This window comes from Strigops habroptila, chromosome 7 (genome assembly GCF_004027225.2).
Source record: "Strigops habroptila isolate Jane chromosome 7, bStrHab1.2.pri, whole genome shotgun sequence".
In the NCBI taxonomy this organism is placed as follows: domain Eukaryota; kingdom Metazoa; phylum Chordata; class Aves; order Psittaciformes; family Psittacidae; genus Strigops; species Strigops habroptila.
Genome location: NC_044283.2, coordinates 37,169,096 through 37,190,265, shown reverse-complemented (window position 1 = coordinate 37,190,265; position 21,170 = coordinate 37,169,096). Strand labels below are relative to the sequence as shown.

Here is a 21,170-nt window from a genome sequence, read left to right as displayed (position 1 = left end):
GTTTAATTCTTGCCCAGAATGCCTGTGTAGTCCCTCCAGTTTGTTTTAAACCTTTCAACAAATAAAGAAATTATTTATTTATTTTAAATACTTTGCCCTCCCAGGTAGGCAGTGTATACTCACCACACATTCCCAATTCAAAACTACCTAACGAACAACAGCCAGAGACTAAACACATTATAAGAGTTATTAAAATATTCATAGACAGTACAAGAAGCTAAAGGTACAAGACACTGGTGTCATACTGCCGCTCACCCTCTCCTTGCTGCAGCTGCTCTGAGCACTCACGCTGGGTAGAGAGTCCCATGCAAACTGCAGGAACACTGGGGACAGAAGGGCTGATTCCCCCGGTCCCACATGAGACAAAAAGAGACCTGAAGTACCAGGTTGTCTTCTGCAGCAGGCCACCCAGAGGGACAGATGGAGTAGGACCACCCTGCCTCCTGCCCTGCTGGGGAGTGGCTGCAAGGGAGGGAGTCACCTCATCGGGGAAATCTTCCGTGCTGCAGGAAATCCCAAAGAGGTGGTTTGCAGGTAGGATTCATTCCCATCCCACTGAGCAGACAGTTCAGCTGAAAAGTACTATTCTGGACCCCATAAGCTTGTCAAATAATGAACTTTACCCCTAGGCTGAAAAAAAATAAGGGGGAGGCAGTATTGCACAGGCTTATCAGTGCCCACTTGCTCCGAAACATGCCCTTGCAAGAGGTGTGTATGAAGAACTGCTACTATTTTTATCTGTAATGCTTCCAAGTTGCTTCTAATCTCTAAGATTTATACATAACACCTGCATAAAAACACAACACACTTGCTTTCTGCCTAGCTTTTACTCCCGTGTTGGAGGACCCTCAACTTCATTCACTTTTTAAAATGTTTCTAAAGCTGAAGTTCTTAAAATAGGAGCAAAGAGAAATAAATATATTGTGTTAAAAGTTGACCCAAAAGGGTGTATGACCTGCACTTAAGGATCAGTTTAATATGCAGCAGTATGCCATATGGATGGAAAGTAAAAACGGAGGAAGCATGACATCTATGAACACAAACTCAAGTGACTACACATTTCACACTGAAGTTAATGAAGTTCAAACGGATGATGATATAATCATATTTTCCTTGAAACAATTACTTACAGTTTACTTATTTAATCCTTTCAAAATTACTTCAGACATTCATCTCAACATTCTCTCATCACAGGAACAAATAATGTGCAGTACTCACTCACTCAAACGGTTCCAGCAAAAGCAACAAACTCATAACTAAAGACTTCCAACATGACTAAGTCTGCTTGGATCCAGAATCATTCCTCCTCTCTCTCTCTCTCTCTCTCTCTCTACTACTCACCAGTAGTCAGGCACAAAACCACTTTTCTGTTAATGCAATCGCTTAACACATGCTATCCTGCTCGCTTCCCAGTCTCTTGACCTTTCTTCCTTCGGTTTACTGACAGTTCCCCTTTTTCCAGGGAACACTTGCACTTCTTCTACACAATGCACTACACTGGCAACTCCCAAAGACCTTGAGGTTTCTTCAAGAAACAGGGTGACTGTCCACAACACGTGCAGGGGAACATACAGCATCCGTAAGGAGAGCATCTTCAGTATCAGCTGTTCCACCTCAGCAGTTTAGATGTACAAAATATGCACCACGCTCCAGTTTGGATTCTTTCTACCTTTTAAACATAAGCTATTCTGAGGCTTTACAACTCAAACACCAGTTTCACCCAGTAAATAACTGACTTGCAGTCATGGGCTGGCAAGAGTTGAGGTATTTTTACCCTTCACTAAGTTCTGCATTTTTTTGCAGTAGTCTAAGTGATAAGAGCAACCAGCTGAATTGATTTTGTGTTCCTATTTTTAAGTACTTGATAAACATTTAAACAACATTATCACTGATAGTGTATTAGCATTCAGAATACTGCAGTGGTAAGCATTCAGCTGTAATTACAATATTTTAAGAGACACTATGGTATACTCAGTAACCTTTTCCATGCAGAGTTATTATTTGAAAAACAGGAACACCATGAGCAACATGAGGTCTGCAACAGTTTGAATAGCTGAAATAAGCACACCTAATGTACACTAGTCAAAACTTGACTTCCCATGTAGTTATAGTAAAATCTCCTAAACTTCTATTCAGTAAAACAAACAGCACAGGGGGAATGGTGGGGGAGAATCAGAATATCAGCTTAACTTCTAATCCACACACTCCCCCTCCCTGCCCCATACTGAAATGAATAATGAATGCGCTGGGTCATGATCACTTTCAGTAAGTATGTCAGAAATCTTCAAATCAACGAGATGAAGGCAAGAGCTGTTAAAAGCTCAGACATCAAAGATCTTCCTAGTAATGCCACATGCTTATACAACCACATACCATGCATCATTTTTATGCATCAGCATACCGGTAACTGCAAAACCACAAGTACCAAAGGTACTTGACTTCTACATTACGAAACTTCCTATGCAAACAAAAATTAACACAGGATTTTAAGTATTTGTGACTGAAATCTGAAAATTTAAACCCAACCTTCCCGTGCGCCTGGGCAAAACGAGAATCTTCATACTCGAGTGCCACCTTACACCTCCCGTCACCTCCGTCACGCAGCAGCAACTCATCCAAAGTGTCAGTAACTCCAAGAGGCTTTTCAACAAATGGAAAGTCTCGGGTGTTCTGGTCACCGTCCCCCGACGCCTCCCTCGCCGCTTCGTCCCGTGCACAGCTGCTGCTTGGAGCGTTTCTCAGCCCTCCCGCCCGCGCTCCCCGGCTCTGTCCGTCCCAGCCCGCAGCGGGACCCCGGAGCCTCGCCCGTGCCGGGGCAGCCCCGGGTGCACCGGCGGCCCGGCTACAGGGACCAGCTGGAGCCGTCGGGCCGCTGCCCTGCCCGGGCTCCGCCGCAGCCCGCTCCCCGCGGGCAGCCCCGCACGGCGGCAGGAGCGGAGCCCACGGGCTGCTCTACCCATCAGGTGCTTTGCGTCTCTTTGTGAATTCAGCTGTGCCCCATGCACCTTTCCTTCCAGCAACCCTGAAAATCCAGATAACATACTATTTTTTTCTCCTTAAACAAACCCTTCCCTCGCTTTTAAAGAACCCTCTCCTTAAAAAGGCTTCTCCCAAGTATTTTCCTCAGTAGGATTTCCATGCAATCCGTTCAAACGGACCCGAAGGCACATGCCCCGAGGGCATCTGTCGCGGGGACACGGGCTTACCTTCGGCTCCCCGGCGTCGGGCTCCTCCTCGTAGTACCCGTGGCCGGACTCGTAGGCGGCGGCGGCGGCGGGCTGCCGCGGCCCCAGCAGCACGGCGCCGGCAGCGAGGCAGCAGCCCAGGGAGAGAACCTCCAGCAAGTGCATTGTGCAAAGATGGCAGGGCGGGCGCGGAACGGGGCCGCGGGGCACTTGGAGGAATGCAGGCGAAATTATGAGGCTCCTTCTCTTCCTCTCCCTCCGTCCCTCCCTCCCTCCCCTCGCAATATCCAAGGCAGTAAAATCCGTGGGATGGAGAAGATGCGGTAGCAGGAGCTCCTAGACGCCTGCAGGGGAGTTCCCAACTTTCCCAGCCGCTTTGCAAATTCTCACCAAACTTATCCGGAGTTTGCCAGGTAAAAAACCCACCAGGAAACCGGACATCCGAGGCTGCGCTCACTCAGGAGCAGAGGAGGTGGAAAGCGCAGAGAGGAGGAGGAGGAGGAGGGAAGGAAAGGAAAGGAGGGAGAGAGAGAGAGAGAGCGCGCGACCGAAGGGCAGAGCGGGACCGAGCAGCCGGTCGCACTCGGGGAGTTCTTCTCGCCCTGGGCCGGGCCGGGGGTGTCCGAAGGGCTCCGCTCCGCCCGCCGCGGAGGTCTGTCCGGACGGCTGTCAGCGGCAGCGCGGCCGGGGGGTGCGCGGCGCCTGGTGCTGCGCGGCGGCGGCAGGGGCCGCGCATGGCGAAAGCGCCCTCTGCCTGCGCCTCTGCGCGGCGGGAGGGTGCCGGCGGCGGCCTTCCTCCAACTCCTCCTCCTCCTCCTCCTGCTGCTGCCGCCTGCCGCCGACGCTGCGCTGGCGCCCCGGGGAGCGGATCCCCCCGCACCGCGGGCAAAAGGCCGCCCGGGGCGCGTCGTCGCGTCGGGACTGCGGCGTGAAGGGGTGGCGGGCCTAAGGCTCCCCGCACGGCCCGGGCACAGGCACAGGCACAGGCACAGGCACAGGCACAGGCACAGGCACAGGCACAGGCACAGGCACGGGCACTCCCGCAGAGTGGAGATGGCCACGCCCAGAGCCTTGGCCCCAACAAGATGCATCCCGCTGTATGTCCCAGCCCCGAGGGGAAAGCAAAGTGCCCGCTTGTTTCGTTTCGGCAAATGCAGTTGGGTAAAATCTCGCAGAGAAAGCATGCAAGAAAATCTCTGTTAGTACCTAGTCAGGTACTTGTTGAGCAGTGTTGGCAGCTTGAGAGAGTTTTGGCTGGAGAGAAAAAGATTTTGCCATGCTGGAAAGTAACCCAAGAGTACCACATTTATTTGTAACCTTCCTATCAGTGCCATCTCAGAGCTATCTCTGAACAGAAGTTACACCCCATTCAGAACCCTAAATAAAACAGAGTGTTGACACTGTGCTCCAGTTACACTGTGATTAAAAGAAAAAAAAAAAAAGTCAAGCAGTAAACCCAAAAGAGATTGAACATTGCTGACAAAGTAACATGCTGCAGCCTGCTCAAATCTCAGCCATGCAAAAGGAAAACGTTATATTCCCTATACTATTATTTTTGCTTGATGTGAATAGCATTATTGAACCTTGGGTAAATATTTAGAAAGCTTTTCAAGCTGTTCTGCATCACTTTTGTGTATCATTTGGTAATGAGATATAGTGTGGGAACAAACTGTGGGGGCAGACCCTTGATTGCCTTGGCTGGATGCTGGCAGTCTGCTCATGGTACACTGCCCTTCTTCGGGAATCCCATTATGTAACTGTTCAGGGAACAACATTCTGGGGGTTACACATAAAGGTGTCTTTAGCAGGCCTTTGGGTACTCCTTTTTGATTTATTTCTTACCGTTTCCAAGATGGTCTTTCACCTTGCTGCTACAATATATTATTTTGATGCTAGGAAGTAATCGCTTCATTTGCAATTGGAATGAAATCTGAAGTTTAAGTAGAGATGCATTTTGAAAGGTTTTATAGTTACTAGAAAGTTATTAAAGCACTAACAGTTTTTTATCATCTTCACAACACAGTAAAGCCATGAAGCAAAGACAGTGGTAAAATTTAAGCAAACCAGCTATGAAGATATAACAGTGTACATAAATTAAGAAGCCTATTGTTCTTCAGTGGACCCGTACAGCACTGTGGATCAAAGCATAGGATTAAAGCCTGAAGAGCATAGGCCAGGATGCAAAACCCATTTAAATAGAAATACAGCGTTACTGATTTGAGTTTAAACATGTTAAAATCTCTCAGATATATCACAGATTAATAAAATCTGCCTGACAAACAATGCACAGATTATACTTCAGTAATGAGTGCCATGCAAGGAGTGGCCCATAACTAAATCACAAACCAGGACGGAACATAGCACTCCTGCTGTGCCATCATAATATCAGCTGGCTTCATTATTTATTTCCCCAGTTCCTCAGCACTTGCATTCTGTCCCTTCCCTCCCCCCAATCCATAGAACATCCATCACAGGATCAAAGGCTTTTCTACATGAGAGCATTTCCACCAACTGTTCTGTATAGCAAGTTTGTCATAATTGAAAGCTATTAATCAGAGTCATAGCACCTCAAGTCACAGTCTAATTGTAAGGTTTTTAACATAAATTGCTTAAAATCTATGATACTTTGTATCTTCTGTTTACAAACAAGTAAGTATTCCAATGGGTCTGGGACACTAAGGTTTTCCTCAATTCAGGCTGTGTTTCTTTCCAGCCTGTAAAAGATGGCTTATTTAAAGGCTTACTGATTTAAAAAATATTTTCTCCGTTCCTCACAACCTAATAAATATTCCTCCTCTTGTCTTCAAATTAAGCAGAAATCTGTCTACAGAATTAAAGTTCTAAGTGGCACTCAGTACACTGACAGTAAACTGACATTATAAGCACAAAAGACACAAGAGATATCCCTAATACTGTAGAAATATAGGTCTAGGTCTTACTCTGTTGTGCTTCAATGGCAGTTACAGCTACTGTTGAGAAACAAAGGAAGCTTTTTATAATCAGATGTAAGATTCCTTCAAATAAATTCTCTTGATGTTGTTTTAAAACTGCATTAAAAAAAAAAATCCAGAGCTCATTCTGTTGTTCAAGTTGGTGTAATGTACATCTGTCAAGCACATTCCTCTCCTGCGTCTAGACATACCAGGTATGTTCCTTTCTGATACATTCTCTGTATCCATTCTGAAACGTGGATGGGTTTCAATACCTGTTTCCTATCTCCATTCATTAGCAGTACAAAAAGTCAGAGAGGAACCACTGTAAGAAATATGAACTGAGACTGAGGAATAGAGAAGTGTCAATAGCAGCACGAAAAGTCAGTAGGATGCTACTATACTTTGCACTCTCCTCTTAAATAGACATACGGAGGCATGCCCAAGAGTTAAAATCAGTTAGCATGGTTTGCTTTTGTTTCAGCACACATATGCTTACTGGTGAATTTCAATGGAATTTATACTTAATGTAAATCTCAAAGGTAGAAAACATTGTTCTCCAAGTGCAGCAACTCAAAAGACTATGGAAGTGCCATTCTGGAGTCATTTCAAAATATGAAGGCACTGTAGTCCTTCATATTTTGAACTTCAGTCCTTACTCTACAAATAGGACTCCTCTATATTTCCTCTCATGCTTAAAAGCATGGGAAAAAAAATCAGGATATGGATCAGTGTCTGAGATATCAAAGTCTCATGTAAATAGTGTAAACGAGCCTGATATGTATAGGGAAAAGCAACTGACAAGGCATTTCAGATTCAGTGCCAAACTACTAGAACAGCTGCTCACTACAACATTTTCTGCCAACTGAATCTTCAATCCCAAGTTTTATTACGCATTTCTTATCATATTGCTTATGCACTTGGAGTAACCAGTTCTATGGAAGAGAAGACTTAGTTACTGAAAAAAAAAGACGGTGCAGTGGATTTCAGGCTCAGTCCACTTCTCAAACCCCTTTCTTTACATAAAACATATATGATTTAGTGGAAACATTTAGGAGTACTGCAGGTTTACGCATTATGTGCATAATGGCCTTCCTCATTCCTCACAAGCAGATTTAAAAACATATCTTTTTATTTAATGGGCCCTTGTGTAGTATTTCCTCATAAGATCCTAGAAAAGGATCAGCATTGTGGCTTGAAGATGATCAAAAGCAACTGAAATGTTTTCCTTGACTTTGATCAGACATCCTCACAGTAAAACTTAACCCATGGGAAACTGTTCTGCACCAAATCTCCAGCTAGGAATCCTGAAATTTAGCTTTATCCATTCATCTTCTCTAAAAATATTGTTAGGATGGATAACTTTAATTCAATGAGAAAGACATCACTGCTGCAAAAACATTGTCTGCAATGCTTGACCTAGCAACCTGGACTTTATTACCTAGCAATTTCTTTTCCATTTGGTATAAAAGTTGGTCCCTCTTGAAAATTAATTAACAAGAACCCTTAGTCTTCAGCCTTTAACACTGGTTGATATTTGGGGATTACAGGGTTGTTGGGGTTTCTTTGTTCTCAGGGCTTTTCTTTCTAAACTGTTAAAATCAAGACTATTCGATCTAACATTAGAATTTCTTTAGGCTGCAGACTGAATGACTGCAACAGTGTAAAACCCTTGCTATAATAAGGGGTTAACATGATGCAAAAATGGACAACACAAGGCAGCATCTCAAGAAAAGTGTTTTAATTACCCAAATAAATTACAGATCTCTAAAGCTGCCCTAAATTTAGAATGGAGAAAGCCCTAGCACATATTTAATTCAGCTGTCTTACGTTAGAATCTTCCTCTTTACTATAGTTTTTCTTCTATCTTGTGATACAAAGTCTCACACAAAAGAATATTGATTTAACATCCTGTAAATTAATTAATCTCTCCACTTAGTGATGATGTTCATTGTTATAACCTCTGACTGATTGTAAATTTATGCTGCCTCTTAACTGAAAGCTGTGCACAATCTAAACTGTGTACGAGTGAAGCCATGTCACTATATAAACAAATTTAGATTCAACAAAACATACAAACACAAACTGCTATCATGGTACATACCTTAAAACTGTTATGTGAATGAACTTTAGTTGATTCAGGAGTTCTTTGAAAGGTGATGCCCAAAACTGAAAAAAAGGGTACTTCAAAACTGACCTGTGTTGCACAGAATGAAATGGAGCATAACAAAACACCCCAACCCATTCTTCTGCATGTACCTTCCCATGCAGTACTTGTCTATTAGGCAGAGTCACATTCAGCTTGCAATCAGCTGTAATTCTTGGGTATTTTTTGAGGATTTTCTATCCAGAGAGATGTTCACTTTCCTGCAGTTGTAGGTCTGACTCTCCCATCATAAGTGAAACACTCACATTTCTCAACAGAATGGTGTCCGCTATCTTCTCTTTTTTTCTAGTAATTTCTTGACTTTACCAAAATTACTTCCAATTTTAAGGCTACCTGTCTGTGCTGTCCTTGCTACGTAGATCTCATCTGTAAATGTAACAAAGTAAAGGTGTATTTGACCTGTGCTACCCTTGATTCCTTGTGGTCAGCAAAAGAATTGTTAGCGACCAGGAAAGTTTGGCTGAAGGTCGAAACTTTCCTCCTGCGGTGCTGGTTCAGACCGCAGGGTTTGCTTCAGCCCATCTTGCTGATTCAGAAACCAAAACTGTCAAAATGTGGGGACATTGGTCTGAGGTTCTTGCTTAGGCCTATCTTCATTTTTGACATAATTGGAAACAGGTGGAGATTAGCTTAAAAATTATGAAAGGGAGAGGTTTGTGGCCTGGGTTGGGTTTTGGTTTTTTGGTTTTGGTTTGTTTTTTTTTTCCTTGATACACCAGGTAGTGAAGTCCTGGAATTTGCTGTTATGACAAGTTGGAAGCAGACAACTGTGAGGTTTAAAAATGGATCAGACAAATTAAAGAGGATCAGGAGAAAAAAAAATATACGAGTAGAGGTGTACAACTGTGCATCCCTAATTCAATGAATGCAGATGCTGCAAAAAGTGTGAAGGAAATGGACTGCAGAAGCAGACACTCTTGTGTATTCTCCCCTAAATGGCATGTTCAATTGCAACTGTTGGAGACAGAAAACTAGATAGACAGTCTAGACAGATGGTTTCTTGGAGCCAATAGGACATTTCTCATATTTTGAGGGAAAGTGAATCAATTTCTCATTGATTCAGGTCCAAACCACAAAGTAAATGTGTTCTTGTCTTTTAGTCTCATGTTCAGACCACGTATACTTAGTCATAACAAAAATACTTACTCTTTTACACATCATTATTGCACCAGAAGTCAGTCCAACAGATAGGGTTGGAAGAAAATACACAGGAAATCCAATCTGTAAAATATTCTTTATAATCTACAATTAAATGAATAGAGAGTGCTGCTGCTATCACCATTGAAACTAGATCAAATCATTCCATCTTAGAAAAAAACTTCATGTATCTGCTTTTTGGATACATATGGTAAAGCCGCTTATTTTTTTTTTAATTTTTTTTTTTTTTTTTTTTTTTTAGGTTTTTTTTTTTTTTAGTTTTTTTTAACCAAATGGTAAGACAAAGCAAAACAAAAAAACCTATGTACCAATTTTTGGTCAGGAAGTTATCATTACTAATAGTTTTAATTGGCACCATGCTTAACTTGGTTACTAAGAAGGTTTTGTTCTCTGCTAAATAACTGCTTAATAAAAACCATAACATGTTCCCTTCAAAGTTTGTATGTTTTGTGCAGAATCAAGAGTGTTATTGTTGCTCTCAGGCCTAAGGATACATCCTGGGCACAAAACCAGAAGGATGAGGACCCACCATTTGTGAGAATTCAAAATTCAATCTCTAATGTTTTCATTTTCCAAAAGCTGCTTAAAAAAAAAGAAAAAAAAAAAAAGAAAAAAAAAAAAAAAAGGCAGTGACCAATGACACAATGACAAAGAATTAAAGAACAAAAAGGTGCATTGATATGCAGATTGCCCCAGAGCCCACAAGCAATTCCTTCCTTCAGTGTCTAGCCAGGAATTTTCATTTTCCTAAGCACTGGGTGACACCAATATTAGTTCCTTGTGGTACAGTGAAAGCCATGCTAATTTCCCCCCTTATCATTAATGAATTTATGTAATAAGAGACATTCTTAGGCCAGCTCTTGACTGTTTCTTCCTTTCACCACAGCCTGTTAATCTTCCTCCTTTAGCCAGTCTCTTGACTTTCAACACTCCAGGCTAGACTACGCAGCTGATGCATGCAACATGGAACTAGATCATCACTTGGCAAAGCAGCCTTCAGTACAGCACATCCGTCGTCCTTCCGGTTGCTTATCTCTTTGTAACTTGAATTTAAGCAGCTACTACTGATCTAAAAAGTGGGTAGCATGCTGGGCCTAAGCTATTTTTAAAATTCCTATCCCATCACAAACCTACAGCTAACTCCACAGGGACACTTAACTAATCTGTCCAAGCATAAAACTCTTAAATGCAAAGGGTAGAGCAAGAGACCATTTTCAGTAGCAGGTTCCAGCTGTGGAACTCAACCTAATCTTCTCTATTGATAATGAATATAAGCCTAAGTGTATTCAAAACTAAAAACAACCCCAGCTTCTCAGTAAGACTCCCTGCAGTGATGGCATCTTCCCAGGGCAGCCAGCTGATCTGGACAGAGAAGGAGGAGGTAGAGAGACAAGCATATAAAATTAAAAACCTAAAATTTGCAGATATTTTATTATTAAAAAAAAAAGATAGTTTCAAAATGTGTATTATTACATTAAAATAATTTTCACAGATGCACAGAAGTCACCTTTGCTTATCTTTTCTGCTTTAAAATTTTGAGTGGTCAGAAAACCAGCTTTGTCATCAACTTTCGTTGGAGCCAGATTTTCTTCTTCCTCCCTAGCAACCCTAGCAGGTTAGTCATCATTGTGTTCTAGGCCCTGTATGGCCACTCACAGCTCTCTCACCTGAACAGGATAGAGAAAGACCTGGCCATACTTCCACCTTATTTTTCTGGTCCCTTAAGATGGGACCTGTCAGGAGCAGCCCCTCTACTGCGGAAAGCCTGAGTGATGAAGGAACACGCCAGTGCTGGGTTCTGAGCTGCCCCAGTTGCAGAGGTACAGAGGAGGTCAGACTATTGGACAACCTGGTGAAGCTCAGTGAGCCCAAACTACATGGTGCTGCTGCTGCATGCTATAGAGATAGCCACAAGAGAGATGGTACAAGCTATACTGTGTTTTAAAAACAGTTTTATGCTTATGAGGGATTGCAGACAGCCAGATGCACAACACACATTTTGCTCTTGGTTACTCTTAGTAAGTGTCTAATCTCTTATAATGAAAATAAACATTTACTGGAAGTTCTTTGGAGTTCTAGTATTCTAGTTGGTAAGATTACAGAAAAATTAAAATAGTCCAAAGGAGTATTTGTTTCCACGCAGTTGTGAAGTGAGCGTTATATTCACCTGATACAACAATGTTTCTAGCCCACAGTTTTGCACTGAAATCTTCAAAGCATCCGGAAGGAATTAGGAATAATTATTAATTGTAGTAATATCCTTCTAAATTTTAATAGGCTTCTGAAATCACTTATAAAATCTGATTTTTATAAGTGAATTTTCCTTTTCTTGCCCTTATCCAAGTATGTCAATGATATATCCAAAAAAGATAAGACTTTTTCACTGAGATGGGAGATATATTCATGCAGTGATATTAATAGCAAAGCTGTTAATATTCATCAGAGGTCTTGAAAAATCATTTGAGTTTTAAAACGACGGAGGAAAAGTGTATTCCCTTTTTTCCAAACAGAATTTCAAAGTCTAGACATTTCACTACAGTAGTTTGAAGGTTTTTTTCTGCTTCTTTATCGTGTGACCTATTGTTTAGTTAAATAGTGTAACAGATGCCTTGTTAAATAATAATGCTGAGTGCCAGTAGGAATAAGCCAACTTTTTGAGTTCAATCTACTCTCAGTCAAGGTCAAAAAGAGCTGGGTCTAAACTCAGTGAGTTTTCAAAAGCTTACCCTAAATATACAATATTGAAGTTCATAATTAAGAAGGCTCATTTCATCAGTCAGCTTCATGTTTGCACAGCAGTGGGAGTAATTCTAACACTACTCATTCTTTCAGGTTGGCTTGAACACTTGACCTTATAAGTAAACTCCTTCTCCCCCTCCCCCCCCCCCAAGATGCAAAGCCAAACCATTTGATTTTAACAAAACAGAGCTGTCAGTTTGACATGTCTGAATGTCAGTTAAACATTTCAAAGCACATTTAACTACTTCCTTTCTTTATAAGAGATAGATTATCTTAAAAATAGAAATTTACAGGCTACTTCTACTAATTTTTACCATGTAAAGATTAAAAAAGTTTCTGCTTGCTTGACATTTTCTGCACTTCATCAGTTGAACTCTATTTGTTCCAGCCTCCACAATACACTGAAATCCCCAAATTTATGCAAATGCCAGGGGGGCTCAAGCTCACTGTTGCCTTGATATTGTTCTTACACCATGCCAGCATTCACTGATTCACATGGGGCCAAAGAATGTGAAATCCAAAAGGAGAATTACAATTGTTTTCAACAGTAGTCATGTGGGCAGACATACAGTAGAACTAACTGCACCCAGAAAGAGTAAAACAAACAGAAGAGGATCTTGCCTCCCTTGCGTCAGCCCAGAATTACAGTTCTGGTCTAAAGCAATGTGTCTGGTTGTCCATTACAGTCAATGAATAGACCTCTTCTGAAGGGGAACTCATTCTCCATTTCTTTGGTACTTACTTTAGGATATGCAATAAAATATGTTTTTGCTCTGTTGATAATAGTGAGAGACTATATAGTAATTTTGAGATCCCTAAAGTTACAGAAGAGAAGTCTTATGCTGAGAATCTATGTTGGAAAATCTGTCCCTGGGGAGCCCCAGTGCCGTAAGGGGCTGTCCAAGAAACACAGGAGGAAAGGAGGCCAGGAATTTAAGCGAGGTAAGTAATTAAATCCATTAAATTAGTCTCCAACTTGGCAATTTGACTATCAAAATGGAGCAAAGGTAATAGTGGCATACTTGATAAAATAAGAGGAGTGTTTGATTGCTGACTGACTGATTTTGTGCTTTCATTTTAGATTTATATCTTGCTCATTCTTTTCAGCTCTTTATTGAACAAAAATTGAAAGCTACAATAGATTTCAATGTTCAGGAAGATCAACTCGTAGTTGCAAATTGAGGTTTTGCACTTTTTTTTTAAACATCTGTAATACTTACAATCTGTATTTGTAACAGTTATTTTTGCTAATTCTGAGAAGCTTAGAAACAAGCCTGAGTACTTTTCATAATCAGCCACTATAGAGACCGAGAAAAAAGTATTATTAAAGCAGTAGAAGAAAGATTTATTTTTTAAAAAATATTACTTTTCATTATAGAGAGGTTTTCTTATTTCACAGGAAACAGTTAAAAACAAATTTATCTGGACAAAAATTACATCAAGAAAGCAAAATTACACTGAATGTCAAATATACTATATAGTGCATATATTTCCATCTCCATCCTCTGTAACACGGTGTGAAGCCTTGAGTTGGTACAAAGATTTACAGAGCCAGTCTAACTGTATGATCTCTTTGCAAGCCATACAATATTCACACTCTACTAGCAACCAGAATATGCTCAATAATCAGAAATTAAAATTATTACTACCCTTTTTCTGAATTATGCATAGTTAGATCTCTTACAGTCAGGGACAATATCCATAGAGGGATCCAAGTCATGCATAGAAAGAATACATACAGGGAACAAATAAATTTTTGAGTATCTGTAGTAATCTTTTTCTCCAAATTTCCCATTTTCTGATGTTACCTTACTTTAGTCTTTTTTACAGACTAGTATGCAGTCAAAGGCAACCTCATGAGCTACATGGGAACAGAAGGAACAGAACAGTGACAGGATTTTTTTTCTTGGATCTGGCCATTAGGTAAGTGCAGTTCGTTCTTTGCTTCACAGCTGGGGGAGTTCTGTATAAGTGCCCATGAAGGAGAAGGCAGCATTAAGTCCTATAGCTATTGAGTTTAGAGCCAACCAGATTGGTTTTGGTGGTGGTTGGGTTATATTTCCCCTCCAAAGACTACACGTCAAAAGGTTCTCATTTTACACCCCTACTTCCCAAAAACCCAGATGCCACCCCGAACCCCAAGCCCCACCCCCAGTTCTTATGCAGCCATTCTTGTAAACTCTGAAAACTAAAAAACAATTTGGCTCTTTCTAGTTAAAGAACGTCACTTACAAAAGACTACTTTGTGAGAGGAAATTGCTAACAATGTTGCTGATGTGATTAATGCACTATACATAGGTCCAGCTGACTCTCTCATGGCTCCTTTAGTATTTCAGGAATAATGCATTCAAAATGTTCTGGTTAGCAAAATGAGTAGATACTGCTCAATAAATAGAGGTTACTGTTTTATCAAGGAAGAAGAAACCATATTTATAGGTTCATTTTTTGTCATAAGAGCATGTCATTTTTCTTTCCTTTTTCTTGCACCACAACTACAAACTTTTACAACATGTATTACTGGTAATACATGTTATAATCATAACTTTGTGAGGATTTTAATCTAATATGGTAAACTGCTTTGTTATATGGTAATAAGGACCTAGATGCTTATTTATTTATTTTGTGAATTGGGAGAAATTTCTATAGACCTACTGCTTTGTAGAGGATGTTAATTCCTAGAATTGGTATGTGTAAGACGTAACATACACAAAACATAACCTAAGCCTGCCCAGGTAACAAAGTGGGAAGAAGGGTAGTTTACAAGTCTGATTTTATTGTAGGTAAAAATACATTTAACAAAACCTTACAGAAAACCTCTTAGATGATATCATAGATGAACAACATAGCTAATATTAAGTGTTAAAATCTAACATCACTTTATTTTTAACTCTTTCAGACAAGATTTAGAATACTGTTCTGCCCCCAACAAAAAGGAGAAAAGGAAAAAAAGGCCTCTGATAAAACAACCAACCAACCAACCAGCCACCTAGGAGTTGTGAACCCACAGTTTACTCCCCGAAATCACCACAGGACTGCTTGAGGAGGTGAGAAACAGGAAGCATTTTACCCACAATTATAACGCCTTCTAAGTTGGAAATACAGATACTTGAGACAAAGCGCATTCCTGTATGTCTGTCTCATAGTAAAGGAACTCCTTTTATTCAAAAACATAGCTCTGATCACCACTGATCCTGGTGCAGTTATATATGACTGATTATGTGCCCAGTTACGCTTTTTGAAGACTATTGTGGAATGGTGTTTTCAATAAGAGTCTCAGAATTTCACAGACTAGTGGAAAAGCATGCAGAATTTCCTTACTCACATAAAGCTATGGTAGTTTCTTATACTCTGCATGTATTATGGGATGTTCTTTCAGCAAACCAGGTATGAAAAACTCCCTGCAAGTTGACCCCTGCCTTCTGTTGCCACCAAGTTTATGGTTATGATTTAAACAGTGCTGTTTTACCTCTGTGTATGAAATGAAATAAATCGACAGAAGACAACTGTGTTCCAGGTATTTTTTCATGTATAGCTAAATATCAATTATTTTATATAAGCAGTCTGATTTTCAGAAGTATCAGATTGTATGAGAGCTAGTAAGTTTAGTTTTCTTTGAATGCAACACTTGGTTTCTCCAACATTTGAGACGCAGCTTAGAAAATTCTGTCCAATACCTCTAGACACATTCTCATTGCAAACAGTAAATGTCTACCTGTGGATAAGGAGATTTTATACTTACCCACTTTAACTTTCTTGTGCAATAAATGTAAACTGCTCAACTGAATTAATATCAGAGTAGAAAGAGAGCACCAACTGAGATACAACTTCCACATGAGAGATCTATTCTTCGGAGGCCCTGTATTTTTAATCTCTATTTAGAGCACTAATGGTGTCTTACAAAATAATGAACAGATAATAATTCCACTGAAATGTCTTTCTCCTGAATTTACCTGGACTGCCATACAATAAATTTCAGAGCTGTAGTAATATTACTTTATTTTTAAATGATACCATGTATGTGGCCTTCTTCTTTACATAATTAAGTAAAAAGTAGCACATAACCTTGTTTTTGCATTAACTACGGTGGCTCATGCTTCTTTTTTATTAAAACAAGAAAGAGATAGTTATTTACCTTTTTTGCCACCTATTTGAGGTAGTAATCCTAGGAAGTTGCAGACTATAATTACATTATGACATTCATTATGTATTCTTACTTCTAAGAAAAAAATTGCATGAAGTAACATATCCTATTAATCGCACAGATTTGAATCCGTCTAATCTTTCTCTATAATTTTGGCTGGAAATCTATTATAATGTCAAATCCAATTAGTGAAGCCTTAACTACTCAATATACGCAACAGAAGTTCTTGCATGAGAATTGATTCAACAGAGCTATAAGACAATAAAAGGGCAGCAGAACCTGTGACCTCTGCTCTCCAATTCAGTAACGTGAAGAAAAAGTGAATTCACTGGGAGCTGTCAACTCTGAAACATCTCAGTTCAATATGATTTCACCAAAAATCAAATGGAAAAGGCTAATCTTGTTTCCTAGACACTTAATTTTCCCAGGCAGATTTACCCCCTGGTTTGTCCAAATGTGTCTTAAACAGAATGTCTTATTCTGAAGTGTCCTTTTTTTTTTTTTTTCTAATACAACAGGCACAATAGCTCTGAATACATCAGTGTCACAGTTATTGTTTCCAAAGATTAGGCACAAGGCCACAAGACATTCTGTGAAAAGTAGAAACCATGTCGCTAATACTCTTACAGCACACTTACACTTTATGAAAATATTTGCTTATACTTGTATATAGAAAATTTTCAGCTTGTTATCTTTCCTTACTTGTAACCATCCTGTATTGGTAGAAAGCAACAAACCTTTATTAGATCTGCTGGGGTCTAATAAGATCTTTTCTCTTCCGTTTAAAGAAAAGATTGACGAGAGTGTAGTTTTACTAATATCTGGTGGTTTGTATATTAAAGACATCTTGCTGTTCAGTCATATGCATGCTACCAGAATAGTTAAAATTAATAGAACATGTAGCCAAATGTTGCTTAAGATGGGCTACCTACAGAAAAACTGTAGCTATAAAGATTCTACAAATACAGAATTTAAATAGGAATTTTCCCCTCTTGGCATCTGATATTTAACTCTGAAAGCATTGTTTTGTTCTACTCTAAAGATTTGCTTTCTCCCTTCCCATGACTTTTCCCGTTTCCCCTCTGCAGCATTTTTAATTCAAAGACCAAAGTGTTAAAATCAAGTAAGAATCTATGTTGTACTTAATTAGCAGAAAAGTTTACCAAGTTTTAATCTATGAATTTGATTCAAGTCACAGTGCTATAAGAAGTTCCACTTTGAATATAATTTAGAGCCTTGTGTTCATTATATGCTTAGGAAAAACAAAGAAACAAATGAGAAAAAACAAACACCAAACCTGGTATTCCAATGTTAGCGAAATCCAAAGTTTACTAAAAACCAGTAACAAAATTTTTCACCATCCGTAGTGAGAGAGTTTCAGCCCTAGTGTTTTGTATTTTAGGCAGAACAGTACATGGTGAAGAAATCTATAGATATTTTGTTTTTCAAATGCCTTGATCTTGGCAAAATTGATAGCAACATAGCTCCACCATTTTGTGTTGCAAAACCAATCTCTAATTCTCCATCAAGTTCAGTCCTGTATTGAAAGCAAGGGGACGTGGTCCTTTTCAACTTGGCATACTCAGCAACATATCTTTCTGTTTCTTCATTCCATAGGAATGAAAATGTAATTTAAGGACAAAATAAGGCTTAGAGTAAGTTGATTCTGTCATTACAAAAATACTTGCTTTTCCATTTAAAAATTACTACTTATTTGAATAAAAGAGAGCAAGGCCAGAATCTAGGCAGGTAATACTGCTTTAACAAACAGGTCCCCCAAAAACACTCCTTTTTACACTGTGGTAACTTACAGGTTTGTGCATTGAGAAAGGGAGGACAAGGCTTAACTGGGGTTTTGGGTTTTTCTTCCCCCCCTCTGTTAAAACAGGACTTTTTTCTTTTTTCCCCTCTAATCACAACTGGCAGAGCAAGGAAGCAAACTCATATACAACTATATACCTCTAGAAATACAGAAATATTTATACTTAGTTCTGAAAACAGAACAAAACCACACCAAAATAAAAAAAAAAAAACCAACAAAAAACCAAAAACCAACCAAACCAAAAAAGCCAAAATATTCCTCCTACAATATGTAGCTTGCTGTTTTGTCTTATCTTGCAACACTGAAGAGGAATAGTGATAACAAATACTATATGATAGGGAAAATCAGATACAAACACAGACTTTTCCTCTCCAGATACTTAACATTTACTAGGTTAAGATTTATTTTTTTTCCCTGTTAAAATAAATTTAATAATTCTTCTTTCAGCCCAATGCGATTACAAATTTGTAAAGGTGATTTATCAGGGTTTTTAAAACCATAAAACTTCATCCAAACGGGGAATTCATACCAGCCTGTGTAAAAGCTCAAACAATACAGCTAGAGATGACTACCAGGAAACCTACAGCAAGCCACTACAGACCATGAACCAAAAACCAAACCCACATATTATCAAATTTTTTTCCTGTGGTATCATGTAAAATGCCATCTTTATCTGAAATGTCAGTTCTTACATAATTGAGTTTAATCTTTCAGGCTCATGCAAAAAACCAACGCATTTCTATCAGTTGGTAAGTTCTGTTACATGACAAGGCATGTAGTAAGTACAAATTGGGAAAGATGAGAGCCTATTATTATCAGGCGTAATGGACAGTGTACCAGCTTAGCCCACAAACTTAAGGTCCAAGAGTTTGTAAGATTGTACATTTAGTTGTAAGACTGCATATTAAGTCATTTTATTGCTTTGACCAGACAGAGAAAAACTGTGAAGTGTATCATTTAGCATTGCCAAGAAAATGTAATCCTAACTTAGAACTGTTTTGTGTTGATTCTGAAACTGAATTCTCCAGAAATAATCTGTATTTGGGACAAAATCTTTCCGGCTGTGAAAATAGGGAAAATACAAGGAAGAAATAAACAAACTAAAGTATTAGGCAAAATAAAGTAAAAGAACTAATAAACTAGAAAAAATAAAGTCATCTCTGTTAAGACAAAAGCAAAAACACCCAAAACCCCAGCAGCTGGCAGATAAAAGATCTTTATTTTCCCCATTTAAAAAATAAAAAAAACTGAAAAAAAAAACCAACAACTATTTAATCTTGCTCTTTACCACAGTATTTTAACTTAACTTACTAAGGAATGATAACTAAGCAAGCAAGAGAGGAGAGAAGAATAACAACAGTAATTGACTCAGGCGACATGTATCAAGTTAGATGAGATGTAACAGACGCTACTGGAATTTTCTTTTATTTTCTTTTTTTAAAAAGTGAATATGAAATATATTGTTGTGCAAACTGGATAACTATGAAAACTACATAAAATGTCAATGAAGGAGAACATTAAGGACCTTCAAGAATCCAAGCACATATTTTTAAAAGATGCAAAAGTGTGTTTGATACGATTATGTTAGTCATTTAAAAAGTAGCTGATCAAATCGCTATATAATTGCCTTCATAGATAATATAGCCTGAAGAGGTTAGGTAAGAAATGTTTAAGAATTCTTGTTTCATTCGTACCACTAAACAGTCACTGCCTACCATCCCAACCTAACAGACAGAATACGCAATAGCCTGCATCACTCACAAGGAGAGACTTTCTTTTGCAATAATAACCTGTTTGAACCAGAAGTGATTGAGAAGTAACAAACACCAAACCCATACAACCTTTTTCAGACAGCTTTATCCTCAAAGTACTGTTTCTTTTTCAGAGGTAAGACATTTGTTTCCAGAGGTAAATTCTGACATGATGTACAAAATTATTTCCTACTGTTTTCCTATTAGGTTCCCTCAAATATTTCTGAAATAGATGCATCTTGTATGTTGAGTGAAAATACTTGGGAGAGTGTGTCTAGTCTGCTATCTTGACCCTGACAGTGACCAACAGCAGGTGCCTGAGGAAGATGAAGACAAGCCCATAGCTATATTTCCCCAGAATATTTTCTAGACTTCAGCAAGATGCAGCTCAAAAACTTCTTGAGCAGAAGTGTTATCTTTTTTAATATAACCGTTCTTAAAATTATTTTTCTTTCCAGGAATCTGAACCGTCACCCTATGAGATCATGTACATGCCCACATTCCATAACACCATGTGGCAGCTTAATAACATGTTGCGTGAAGAACCATCTTCCTTGGTTTGCTCTGAATATCACTGGTTTTATTTTATGCCTCTCATTTTTATGGTGGAACTGAAATAAATCCCTATCCACATTCTCCTCTACACTTTTGATTTTGTAAACCTCCTTCTGTACACCCTTTAGTTTTCTTTATTTCCACTACATACCCCACCAAAGGTTCCTAGCTAGTATGCTTCTTTTTATGCAGAAGACAGTTTTGTATATTCGATTATCTTTGCCATCCTCCTCTAAACCCTTTTTTATCCACAACTGAAATGAAGAAAAAGGATTACATACAGTTCTTGTGTGTTTGTTGTGGGTTTAAATCATCTTAGGGGTTTTTTCTATTTAATTCCTCTATTACATTCCTAATAATTCTTAACATTTATTTCATTATTACTAATCATTAAGCCAAGGAATATTCCTTATATGGTTACAAAATTTGCTCCTCAAATCTAAACAAACAAAATCAAATCACAAACAAACCAAAATTCTTTCATATTGCATACAGCTTTTTATGCTAAGCCTATGGCTCAATGTAAATTACAGATGCTATACTTGACTTTAGAATTTAAAAGTAAAGATTCAGTGGGGTTTTAAGAAAAGTGCCCTTGCTAAGTGGTAATTTTAGTGTTTTCAGGATAGCATTCTAATCCTGCAAAGACTCATTCTCCTCAAGTCCTATCTGACTCTTACAGACCATCCAGAAACTTGTTATGAACACAAGCTTCTTAAGTA

At 39.1% G+C, this 21,170-nt stretch overlaps 1 protein-coding gene and 1 long non-coding RNA gene across 2 annotated transcripts in view; one reads left to right on the top strand and one right to left on the bottom strand.

Annotated features, from left to right (window-relative positions):
• Window positions 1-3,919, bottom strand: part of VEGFC (vascular endothelial growth factor C) — a 72,149-nt gene extending 68,230 nt beyond the window's left edge. The window contains exon 1 of the mRNA XM_030492757.1: window positions 3,207-3,919. Within this exon, the coding sequence (XP_030348617.1) occupies window positions 3,207-3,350 (144 nt within the window). The 5' untranslated portion in view covers window positions 3,351-3,919. The remainder of the gene's footprint in view (window positions 1-3,206) is intronic.
• LOC115610768 lies at window positions 3,512-20,529 on the top strand. Its single transcript, XR_003992330.1, has 4 exons — window positions 3,512-3,598; window positions 14,010-14,102; window positions 15,076-15,223; window positions 20,352-20,529. It is a non-coding gene; the product is annotated as an uncharacterized LOC115610768 (long non-coding RNA).
• The last annotated feature ends 641 nt before the right edge of the window (window positions 20,530-21,170 follow it).